The sequence below is a fragment of the Microcaecilia unicolor genome, chromosome 3 (genome assembly GCF_901765095.1).
Source record: "Microcaecilia unicolor chromosome 3, aMicUni1.1, whole genome shotgun sequence".
NCBI classification, from domain to species: domain Eukaryota; kingdom Metazoa; phylum Chordata; class Amphibia; order Gymnophiona; family Siphonopidae; genus Microcaecilia; species Microcaecilia unicolor.
In genome coordinates, this window is record NC_044033.1 from 9,293,567 (window position 1) to 9,306,676 (window position 13,110).

General features: G+C 43.8%; 1 protein-coding gene across 3 annotated transcripts in view; it reads left to right on the forward strand.

Moving 5' to 3' along the window:
• The window catches only part of RNF8 (ring finger protein 8), a 46,250-nt gene extending 33,774 nt beyond the window's left edge, over positions 1–12,476 (forward strand). For 2 of the 3 annotated variants that reach the window (XM_030195761.1, XM_030195762.1), the window contains exon 8: positions 10,053–12,476. In XM_030195761.1, the coding sequence (XP_030051621.1) occupies positions 10,053–10,177 (125 nt within the window). In that variant the 3' untranslated portion in view covers positions 10,178–12,476. The remainder of the gene's footprint in view (positions 1–10,052) is intronic. The other variant, XM_030195763.1, reaches the window with a different exon arrangement.
• The last annotated feature ends 634 nt before the right edge of the window (positions 12,477–13,110 follow it).

A 13,110-nucleotide genomic window follows, 5' to 3' on the forward strand; every position in this document is an offset into this window, starting at 1 on the left:
CTCTTTTGCTTTCCTGACTGCTCTACCAGCTTCGTTTAGCTTTTCTAGACATTGTCATCTGTCTTCTATTCTGTGATCTCTTGTACCATCCAGTCCAGGTGATTTGCTACTCTTCACTTTGTAAATTGCCCCATTACATTTTTCACGTCTGCTGAGATTTGTTTCAGTTTCTTTGACTCCTCGGCATTAAATACTGTTCTGGCACTAGTATCTCTTCCACGTCTTAAAAACATAAGAATAGCCATACCAAGTCAAACCAGTGGTCCCATCTAGCCCAGTATCCTGCTTCTAACAGTCGCCAGTTCAGGTCACAAGTACCTGGCAGAAACCCAATTAGTAACAACATTCCATGCTACCAATCCCAGGGCAATCACTGGCTTTCCCCTTGTCCATCTCAATAACAGACTATGGACTTTTCCTCCAGGAACTCATCCAAACCTCTTTTTTTTTTTTTAACCCAGATACACTAACTGCTGTTATCACATCCTCTGGCAATGAGTTCCAGAGCTTAACTGTTCTTTGAGTGAAAAAATATTTCCTCCTATTTGTTTTAAAAGTATTTTCCATGTAATTTTATTGAGGTTCCTGGGTTTTTGTACTCCTGAAAGAGTGAAAAATCAATTTTCTTTTACCCGTTCTACTCCACTCAGGATTACTTAGATAAAAGTTATTGTTTGCAAATTTTGTTTGTAAATTTATAGGCTTATAGGTCAAGTAAGTGACCTTTATTGTGAGAGGTATGGCTGAATGGTTATTTGAGTTGCCAGTAGTTTAAAAAAATCAAGTAATTTTTTTGTATTACTGTCATTCCGATTATCTAGGTGTAAATTGATGTCCCCTATTAGTGGGACGTTGTCAAATTTAGTGCATACAGTAGATACAAATTCAGTTAAGATATTTTCTGTTGATTGCCACCTTCCTGGTGGGCGATAAAAAAAAAGGATGGTGCAGATAGGATATACATAGTAACATAGTAGATGACGGCAGAAAAAGACCTGCATGGTCCATCCAGTCTGCCCAAGACAAACTCATATGTGTATACCTTACCTTGAATTTGTACCTGTCCTTTTCAGGGCACAGACCATATAAGTCTGCCCAGCAGTATTTCCCGCCTCCCATCACCGGCTCTGGTACAGACTGTATAAGTCTGCCCTCCCCTTTCCTAGCCTCCCAACCACCAACCCCTCTTCCCCCCACCTGCTCCGCCACCCAATTTCAGCTAAGCTTCTGAGGATCCATTCCTTCTGCACAGGATTCCTTTATGTATATCCCACGCATGTTTGAACTCCGTTACCGTTTTCACCTCCACCACCTCCCGCGGGAGGGCATTCCAAGCGTCCACCACCCTCTCCGTGAAAAAATACTTCCTGACATCTTTCCTGAGTCTGCCCCCCTTCAATCTCATTTCATGTCCTCTCGTTCTACCGCCTTCCCATCTCCGGAAAAGATTCGTTTGCGGATTAATACCTTTCAAATATTTGAACGTCTGTATCATATTACCCCTGTTCCTCCTTTCCTCCAGGGTGTACATGTTCAGGTCAACAAGCCTCTCTTCATATGTCTTGGAACGTAAATCCCATACCATCCTCGTAGCTTTTCTTTGCACCGCTTTCTTTTTTTTGGAAGATAGATTATCGTCGTCGAGTTTGCAAGCAATTGTTTCGAGAGTAGGGGAGTTAATATGAGATATCAGTTATACTTTGAAAAGGATTTATATATTATGGCAGTGCCTCCTCCTTTTTTCCCTTTTCTAGCTTGGCAAAGAATTTTGTAACTTGGGAGACATAGGTGATTTAATATTGGATCGTCTTGCTCGTTTAACTAGGTTTCAGTAATCAGTAGGAGGTCTAATTGTTTTTTTCTCGCCATTCTCTGATTTTCTGTGTTTTGTTTATTATAGGTCTGGCATCAACATATTCAGTTGGGACTGGTGTAAGTGAGAATGAATTATGAGTGTTGCATTTAACATTTATGAGATGTTTTCTTGTGGAGAAAGGGTTGTGTTTTGTTTTTGAGTGGGGTGGCTTTCAGTCAGGTGTTTTTTTGATTGATGTGTGTATGATTTACTTGATTACAATAATTGAATTTTGTCATATTGTGCTTTGTGGTTTCCTGTTTTATCTTTAAACCTGTTAGAAATAATGACTGGGATGTTAAAGTAGGTTTCTAAAGCAATAGAGGGGGAGAACCAGGTAAAATGTGACATAGAATAGTAATACATAGCCAATTAACTGTGAATAACTGGAAGAACATTTTGAGAGTAGTGTGAGATAATGTCTGGAAGTAGACTTACTGCATATGATGAACTTAAGGCAGGTATTTGATAAAGATGTATGTCTCCGATGCGGAGTGTCCTGGTGCCCCTTTGGCACGACGCCAGAGGCGCGATACCTCAGAGCTTGATTTCCCTTGAGCCCACTGGATGCTGACATCAGCACCCGACAGCATGACTCAGGCTGTGATTGTTGGTAGATGATAGCTTGGAGAGAGGCAGCAGTCCTTTGAAGTGAGAAGCTGTTTAAACTGCCACCTCGGAGCTTGATTTCCCTTGAGTCCACTGGGCACTGATGTCAGCACCCGACAGCGTGTCTCAGGCCGCAGTTGTTGGTAGATGACAGCAGTGTCTGGTTTAGAGAGGCCGCTTTCTCCCTGTTTTGTCTGTGTGCTGGAAACTCCTCTCCAGATGTACAAAGGAGCTGGCAGACAGAACTTGGAGCAGGCGGAGAACTCAAGAGGCAGCACACATTTAAATAATAACAGTGGCTGGTTTAGAGAGGCCGCTTTCTCCCTCTTCATCCCCTTTATCATTTTGGTCACTCTTCTTTGAACCTTTTCTAATTCCATTATACCTTTTGAGATACAGCAACCGAAATTGAACGCAGTACTCAAGGTGAGGTCGCACCATGGAGCAATACAGAGGCATTTTAATTTTCTTGGTCTTATCTTGCATCCCTTTCGTAATAATTCCTAGCATCCTGTTTGCTTTTTTGGCCACCGCCACACACTGGGCAGAAGATTTCAGCATATTGTCTACAGTGACACCTAGATATTTTCTTGAGTGCAAAGGTGGACCCCAGCATCAGTTAACTATGATTTGGATTATTCTTCCCAATGTGTATCACTTTGCTTTTGTCCACGTTAAATTTCATGTGGCATTTGGATGACCAGTCTTCCAGTTTCCTAAGATCTTCTGCAATTTTTCACAATCCGCTTGTGTTTTTACAGCTTTGAACAGTTTTGTGTTATCTGCTAATCTATTCCCCTCACTCGTTCTGATTTCCAGACCATTCACAAATGGTCCCAGTACTAATACCCGTGGCACTCCTCTGTTTACGCTCCTCCATTGAGAAAAATGGCCATTTAACCCTACCTTCTGTTTTTCTGTCCCATAACCAGTTCCTAGTCCACAACAGAATGTTGCCTCCTATTCCATCTAATCAATATATTATGTATAAAGCGGTATCCATTCTGTTAATCCTACTTATCTTTGTCTTTTTTATTTATTTTTTCTTTTTTCTATATTAAACTCAAAGCAGAGAAAAAGACCTCATCAGTCCGTGCATGGCGTTACTGTGCTTAATGTGCTCAAACGCCAGCGTTCCTTGGACTCCGTTATAATCCTCGGTCTTAAAAAAACTGCTTATATATAGTGGATAATGAATATACATAGTAACATAGTAGATGACGGCAGAAAAAGACCTGCACGGTCCATCCAGTCTGCCCAACAAGATAACTCATATTTGCTACTTTTTGTGTATACCCTACTTTGATTTGTACCTGTGCTCTTCAGGGCACAGACCGTATAAGTCTGCCCAGCACTATCCCCGCCTCCCAACCACCCGCCCCTCCTCCCAACCACCGGCTCCGGCACAGACCGCACAAGTCTGCCCAGCACCATCCCCACCTCCCAACCACCAGTCCCGCCTCCCAACCCCGGCTCCGGCACAGACCATATAAGTCTGCCCAGCACTATCCCCGCCTCCCAACCACCGGCTCTGGCACAGACCGTATAAGTCTGCCCAGCACTATCCCCGCCTCCCAACCACCCGCCCCTCCTCCCAACCACCGGCTCCGGCACAGACCGCACAAGTCTGTCCAGCACTATCCCCGCCTCCCAACCACCAGCCCCGCCTCCCGATCCTGACTAAGCTCCTGAGGATCCATTCCTTCGGCACAGGATTCCTTTATGCTTATCCCACGCATGTTTGAATTCCGTTACCGTTTTCATTTCCACCACCTCCCGCGGGAGGGCATTCCAAGCATCCACTACTCTCTCCGTGAAAAAATACTTCCTGACATTTTTCTTGAGTCTTCCCCCCATCAATCTCATTTCATGTCCCCTATTTCTACCACCTTCCCCTCTCCGGAAAAGGTTTGTTTGCGGATTAATACCTTTCAAATATTTGAACGTCTGTATCATATCACCCCTGTTTCTCCTTTCCTCCAGAGTATACATGTTTAGTTCTTAATGTTAACAATACTTAATGTTACTTAGCTTTTAATCTTGCCCTAAGTAACATTAAGTATAGTTTACAACATTAGATTTTAGAGGAAAGAAATATCACGATTGACTATTATTGATTATTATATTCATTATCCACTATATAGAAGCAGAGTTTTTTTAAGACCGAGGATTATAACGGAGTCCAAGGAACGCTGGCGTTTGAGCACATTAAGCACAGTAACGCCATGCAAGGACTGATGAGGTCTTTTTCTCTGCTTTGAGTTTAATATAGAAAAAAGAAATAAAAAAGACAAAGATAAGTAGGATTAACAGAATGGATACCGCTTTATACATAATATATTGATTAGATGTTCAAAAATATTCAGCTCACTATTGCTATTACGGTGAAAGTTTTTTTTTGCTGAAATTGTGTCCAATAAGATCTTTTTGCCTCCTATTCCATGACATTTTAATTTTCTCAGGAGTCTTTCGTGAGGAACTTTGTTAAAAGCTTTCTAAAAATTTAGATACACTACCTCAACCGGCTCACCTTGATCAACATGTTTATTCACACCGTCAAAGAAATGAAGCAGGTTGGTGAGGCAAGACTTCCCTTGGCTTAATCCATGCAGACTCTGTCCCGTTAAACCATGTTTGTCTGTGTTCCATAGTTTTACTTAAATCCAGCTTACTGGTCTGTAATTTTCGAGATCGCCTCTGGAACCCTTTTTAAAAATCAGCATTACATTGGCCAGCCTCCTGTCTTCAGGAAAGGAGAAACAGGAGTGACATGATACAGGTCTTCAACTATTTGAAAGGTATTAATCCGCAAATGAACCTTTTCCGGAGACTTGAAGGTGGTAGAACTACAGGACATGAAATGAGGTTGAAGGGGGGGCAGACTCAGGAGTAATGTCAGGAAGTATTTTTTTCATGGAGAGGGTGGTGGATACATGGAATGCCCTCCTGCGGGAGGTGGTGGAGATGAAAACGGTAATAGAATTCAAACATGTGTGGGATAAACACAAAAGAATCATATTTAGAAGGAATGGATCCACGGAATCTTAGCGGAAATTGGGTGCAACACCAGTGCTGGGCAGACTTCTACGATCTGTGCCCTGAGAATGGCTAGGAGAAATCAAACTGAGGTATAAGTACATAAGCACTGCCACGCTGGGAAAAAAACCAAAGGTCCATCAAGCCCAGCACTCTGTCTCCGACAGCGGCCAATCCAGGCCCCAAGAACCTGGCAAAACCCCCAAATTTAATAACGATCAATGGACTTTTCCTTCAGGAATCTGTCCAGACCCCCTTTAAACTCAGCAAGGCCAGCTGCCGTCACTACCTTCTCCGGCAATGAGTTCCAGAGTCTAAGAAGGTAGTGACGGCAGCTGGCCTTGCTGAGTTTAAAGGGGGTCTGGACAGATTCCTGAAGGAAAAGTCCATTGATCATTATTAAATGTGGGGTTTTTGCCAGGTTCTTGGGGCCTGGATTGGCCGCTGTCATGTATATGAGTTTATCTTGTTGGGCAGACTGGATGGACCATAAGGTCTTTATCTGCCGTCATTTACTATGTTACTCTTTGAGGTTCTACATGGAATGTTGCTACTAATTGGGATTCCAGAATCTTCAGAGCTTTTAGTACAAGAACAGTGCTGGGCAGACTTCTATGGTCTGTGCCCTGAGAATGGCAAGGACAAATCACATACCTTGTAAAATGAGTTTATCTTGTTGGGCAGACTGGATGGACTGCTCAGGTCTTTACCTGTCGTCATTTACTATGTTACTATGTTTTCTGATGGATGTTCTTTTAGCTCTAATAGCTTCCTTCACCTCACTTTTTAACCATGCTGGTGGCTGTTTGGCCTTCCTTCCTCCTTTTTTAACACTTGGAATCTATCTGGTCTGGGCTTCCAGGATGATATTTTTGAACTGCATCCACCCTTGATGCAAATTTTTGACCTTTGCAGCTGCTCCTCTTTTTTATTTTTATTTTTTGACCATCCTCCTCATTTTATCATAGTCTCCTTTTTGAAAGTTAAATGCTAATGTATTAGATTTCCTGTGTGAACTTAGTCCAGAGATTATATCAAATCTGATTATTTTATACTCGTTCCACTAGGAGAGGAAGTTACATGGAAATACTTAAAAAAACAAATAGGAGGAAATATTTTTTTCACTCAATGAATAGTTAAGGTTTGGAACTTTTCGCCGAAGGATGTGGTAACAGCGGTTGATGTATTTGGGTTTAAAAAAGGTTTGGACAAATTCCTGGAGGAAAAGTCCATAGTTTGCTATTGAGACAGACATGGGAAGCAACTGCTTACCCTGGGATTTGTAGTATGGAATGTTGCCACGATTTGGGTTTCTGCCAGGTACTTTGTGACCTGGCTTGGCCACTGTTTGGGAAACAGGATACTGGGCTAGATGGACCATTGGTCTGACCCAATATGGCTACTCTTATGTTCTTACGTTATGTTTGTCCTAGCCAGGTAGACGGTAGATTATTCTTTTCCCCTTTACACATGGAATTTCTATCTATAAGGATTCCAAGGTGTATTTTGTGTCCTGCAGAATTTTTAGTCTATTCGATTCAAGGCCCTCCTTAACATATAATGGTACCCCTCTACCTATTCTATTCTCCCTACCACTGCGATATAATTTGTACCTGGTATGACAGTGTCCCATTGGTTATCTTCCTTCAACCACGTCTCAGAGATGCCTATTATATCTATCTCGTCATTTAGTGCAATATATTCTAATGCTCACATCTTATTTTTTAGATTTCTGGCATTAGCATACAGACAGCTCAGACAATGTTATTTTTTTTTAAATTTCTATTTTCAATTTGCTCAGCAGTGACGGTGATAATTTGCAATCTTTAAAATCTGTCTGCTTTTTATTTAAAGACACCTGGTCAGCTATGGCCTTTATGGCAACATCACTTTCAGAATATCCTGTCTTCCCTGTTTTGGTGATATGCTTCAAAGATGCCTTGTTCCAAACCATGCACTTTTGAGTGACTGTTGGTCTTCCCCAGTTTCTAGTTTAAATCTGCTCTATCTCCTTTTTTAAATGTTGATGCCAGTAGCCTGGTTCTACTTTGTGTGTCTGTGGAAGAACCCTCGCCTGCCTGCTTCCTCTCCTTTTGCTTGTGTGTGTTTCTCTATGGAACAGCCCTCGTCTGCTCCCGCTCCTCTTCTTGTGGTTTGTGTGTGTGTGTCTCTGTGGAACAGTTGTCGCCTGCTCCCTCTCATCTTGCTTGTGTGTGTGTGTCACTGTGGAGCAGCCCTCGCCTGCTCCCTCTCCTGTATGCTTGGAGAGGTTTAAGTATGTTATTGAGATGGACATGAGGGAAGCCACTGCTTGCCCTGGGATTGGTAGCATGGAATGTTGCTACTCTTTGAGATTCTGCCAAGTACTTGTGACCTGGATTGGCCACTGTTGGAAGCAGGATACCCTCCACAGCAGACCCAGGCTCCGCACTCCTTTTCTCGGCAGCAGTGGGCCCAGACAGCCCCAGCCATCTCTCCAGCCCAAGCAAAGGACGAGCTTTTGACTAGCTCTAGCAGAGCAAAGCCAACATAAAAGTACCTGTCCCCAAGGGAGGCTGAATTCTTTTCCAAGAAAGTTGGCCACTTGTAACCTCAGGCTGGTGGATATTTAAAATAGTCCAGGTGGATTAGACCCTCAGTTGGTGTCAACCACCTCCAAATTGCCCATCAAGAGCTTCAAAATTCAGCTCTCAACACCAGGAAGTACTCTCAAAAGCCCTCTTCCCTTTTACGGGCCCATGCAGTCAAACCCGTTCCATCAGGAGAAGAAGGGAAAGGATTTTATTCTAAGTACTTCCTTGTGCCTAAAAAGACGGGGGGATTTTGTCCAATCCTAGACCTAATGGCCCTGAATAAATACTGGACAGTGAAAAGTTCAGAATGCTTTCTCCGGACACTCTTCTCCCCATAATTTAGACGAACGATTGGCTGTGCTGTCTGGATTAAAGGGATGCCTATACCCACATATGGATACTTCCCATTTATAGAAAGTATCTAATTCTGAGTCTTCTCCCAGAGTGTTTGCAAAGTATCTTCCAATAGTCCCAGCATTGCTATGTAGACTGGGAGTAGGTGTGTTTCCCTGTCTAGATGATTGGCTGTAAAGAGAACATCAAAGGATGGTGCTCAGAAATAAGTGCAGAGAACTATTAGAGTGTTGGAGCTACTAAGCTTCGTAATCAACTGCCCCTTGTGTCAGGAGGCAGTCAGGATGTGGCAATGGATGGTACTCTGAGCAACATCTGGCAGGAAAAGAACAGTCTGGCGGAATGACTGAGCGGTGTGATGGAACCGCACAAGTGGTCTGTCAGTATAGGCGTAGCCTACAAGATCATTTGAGTGTAGGACACCCCCTCAGTGGATCTCTTTTCCACTCATCTGAACAACAAAGTGTCTCAGTTCTGCTCCAGATTCAGATCACATGGCAGGCTAGCATCAGATGCCTTTTGTATGCATATTCTCCAATCCCTCTAATAGGGAAAACTCTTGAAACTCAAGCAGGACCAGGGAACTATGATCCTCATCACATCTTAATGGCCATGACAGTTTTGGTTTCCTCATCTTCTGAAGTTGTCCTTTGAGTAACCTTGGAGGTTGGAGTGTTTTCTGATCCTCATCACATAGAAGAAGGGGTCTGTCCTGCATCCCTACCTCCAATCCCTGGCCCTCAAGGACCTGCTGGCTTCTGGGAAAGACTCCATTTAAAGGTGTTATACTATCAAATGGAGGAGGTTTGCCATCTGGTGTGAGGGCAAGTCCCTAGATACTTTCACTTGGCCTACACAAAAACTGCTTGAGTACCTTCTCCACCTCTCTGAGTCTGGTTTGAAAACCAGATCTATAAGAGTTCATCTCGGTGCAATTAGCGCTTACCATTCCCATGTAGAAGGTAAGCCCATCTCTGTTCAGCCTCTAGTTGTTCACAAGTAGAGAGAAGGAGTAGGCGAGGGCTGTTCCACAGCAACACACACACACACACTGCTTGCGTGTGTATGTGTTGCGGAGGATCAGCCCTCATCTATTCCCTCTCCTCTTTATGTATATGTGTGTATGTGTCACTGTGGAACAGCCCTCTCCTGTTCCCTCCTCTCTGCTTGCTTGCTTGCGTGTGTGCGTGTGTCACTATGGAAAAGCCCTCTCCTCTTTAATTGCGAGTCTGTTTGTGTGTCACTGTTGAACAGCCATCTCCTGTTCGCTTGCGTGTATGTGTGTGTATGTGTTGCTGAGGATCAGCCCTCATCTATTCCCTCTCCTCTTTATGTATATATATATATATGTGTGTGTGTGTGTGTGTGTCACTGTGGAACAGCCCTCTCCTGTTCCCTCTCCTCTCTGCTTGCGTGTGTGTGTCACTGTGGAAAAGCCCTCTCCTGTTCTCTCTCCTCTCTGCTTGCATGTGTGTGTCACTGTGGAAAAGCCATCTCCTCTTTACTTGCGAGTCTGTTTGTGTGTCACTGTGGAACAGCCATCTCCTCGCTTGCGTGTATGTGTGTGTGGTTTCACTGTGAAACAACCCTCGCTGGTTCACTATCTTATTTGTTTCTCTCTGCAGAGCAACTGAAGGCCATAGCAACCCCGCCTAAATCAGACAGCGAAGACAGCATCCTTTCTTTTGTCTCCTCCATCCTGTCCATTAGCAGCTTTGACAGTGATGACGATGACTCATCTGATACTTGAATCCACCGCCGACCGCAGGGTACTTGTAAGGAGGGTCTGAGACCTGAGTGTTTCTACCAAATAAATTGGAAAGTCTTTGGCCTTTTACTGAGTCTAGTTTCTGGGGGACGGCACATTTAGTGATCTCTTTCGAAGTGTCTGGTTCTGTGCCCATTCTCATTCACGGTACTGGATGCTCGGGACTTTGGAGCAGTTGTGCCAGTCTATATGTATTAGCCAATACTAAGGCATGAGGGAGGAGCTTTTCTTCATCAGAGCCTTAGCTGTGTTCTGCTGACGGAAGTGAAAATGAAGCAGTGTGGAACGGGGTACACACTCTCCGTGGTTAGGAGAATAGAGGTGAAAGAACTTGGAAGCAAACAATTCCTGCTCCTCCCCTTGCCTGTGAGCTATGCTAATAGAGGGCACAGTCAGCCCCCATAGTAGCCCATAATCTTATATGAGAGAGTGTGCCACCATAGTACCCCGGGAAGCAGGAGTAAAAGGACCTTCTGCACCCTCCTCCCATATGTATTGTTGGATGAGTGGGAAGGGAGCCGACTTGTCTCTGACGAGGACAGCCTGCACAACGCCCAGCCACCGTGCACTCTCTTCTCTGAGAATGGACAGAGCAGTGAGCAGTAGCATCAGTTGGGCTAGTACTGAAGACAGGTTCAGCAAACCTTTCAGCCCCAAAGTCCTGCCCTTTAATCCCTTGGCTGTTTCACAAGGTGATGCCACTGGAATGTGAAATTTGGCAGCACCAGCACTCATCACTGCTTCCTCTGAGTCTGGAGTTTCTTGACACCCAAGCAGAGTAAGGTAAGAAGAAAAAAATTAACAGCAGAGTGAGTCCTTTCAACCCGAGCAGCATGTTGTCATCCTTAGCTGGTAGGAATGGGGTCTATTAAACACATTGCATTCTTGTTGCTATATTGAAATCCACTTTTCAAAGCTGTGGCACTAAATTAATCTGCCATAATCACATCCCTTCCACAGGAGCGAAGCTAGCACCAGAACAGAAGCTACTTAAAAACACCAGACCCCACCCCCCTTCCAAAGGGGAAAAAGGGATCTTTAGAGATGTGTTCTATGAATCCCACCTGCAGCTGAGTCTGGGGGATGCTTAAACTGACTGATAGGAGAAATGCAGCACAAAGCAATTAGAGATTCGGGCAGGAATTTCAGAGGTTTCAAAAGGAGTGGCTTGAGTAATGCAATATGTGGAAAACAGTTATTGAGGCAGTAGCCAAAATACGGAAATCAGCACAGCAGTTGAAGCCCATGGACCAATCCCTTCTCCTGTCTTTGCATATCTGCGCTGCTGCAGCAGAGATGTAAAATGGTTCAGCCTTTTATTTATTCTTTTTTCAGCATGTTCCCATATTTTAATGTGATTTAATTTATAATGCAAAGCTTTTGCAAGCTCACGGTGCGGGTTGCAGCTTGGGGCAGAACTGTCTTGACTGTGCAGCACTTCACAAACAGGCTGAAACTGAACCTCAGCAATTCTAACTTTTTACACACCTTTTCAGCTAGAGCAAAGCAACCAGGGAAAACAATGAACACAATATATTTGTGCGTGATGTCACAAGAAATGAATGCTTGTTGTCAATTCTTGCATCCCTGTTCGTGTCCCTCTAAGTAGTAACCTAGAGCAGTGGTTTTCAGCCAACCCAGCTGGGTTTTCAGGATATCCACAGTGAATTTGTATGAGAGAGATTTGCATATCAAGACGGCAGTACATGCAAATCTCTCTCATGCAAATTCATTGTGGATATCCTGAAAATCCAATTGGCCAGGTAGTCCCTGAGGACTAGATTGAAAACTGCAGATCTAGAGGATCATCACCCCACCTACCACACTGTTCCTTTTCCACAATCACTGGATCATGTACAGGATCCTGTAACTGGAGGGAAAGGTGCCAGAGCCTTTTCAGTAACACGTGATCCAGAGCTACGACTGTTCTGTGCACCTGATGCTTCTGGACATTTGCAGATGTTTAGGGTAGAGACCAAAAGGCTACTGTTTCTGTTGTGTTCCTTTTTAGTTGCACCAGTTGTCTGCTTCTGTCTGTGCCTTCTATCCAGGAGTCTCTGGGGCTGCTTTGTATCTGTATATTTCTTTGGATAGCAGGCAGCCGAAAGAAGCATGTTCCTCTTACACATTCAGAGGACTCCAGGCTTTTCTGAGGGAGACAGTGATAATTTTTAGCGGGAAATGGGATTGTTGGAAAATAAGTTTTGCAGTACTGCAAGAATAATGTTGTTCTTGTATTGTTCTGACCATTTGACTTTATTAAATCTATTTGTCCTCCTTGTGTGTGGTGTCTGTGTGTTTTACATGCATTTGTGTCAGAGGGGAGGGGTGTGGATTTCAGTGGCAGGGATGATACTTATTGAACTAGGTAACACTGATGAGTTAGTCTCTTACAGCCCTTTGAGAGCAGTGTAGAACTTGACACTGTCCTCCTGCTGGCCCTTAAAAAAAGCCTGCCATGGTGGCAGTCAAGGAGGAGTTGCTGTCTGCTGTTAATTACCTCTTAACCATTTCAGGTCCTTCTGAGTTTGCTGCACAAAGAGAGAAGGGTCATTGGGATAAACATTAGAAACCTCACCCATGAGCAGACAAAGTTTCAGAGCTGTATATTTCCTCCTCATGGTAGGTGGCTTTTCCGTTTTAGACCTGGGATGGGCGGCCACAATGCAGTCAGGTTTTCAAGGTATCTGCAATGAATATACATGAGATCTATTTGTTTATAATGGAAGCAGTACATTCATTTTGGAAACTTGAAAACCTGATTGGGTCATAGGAGCCAACTCTGTGGGTGCTTGAGCACCCCCAATATTGAGAAATTTCATGGTATGTGTCTAAGGAAGGATTATTTCCACTGGGATTAGCACCCCCAATAATTTTGAAAAGTTGGCTCCTACGGATTGGGCTGTGGCCCTTGA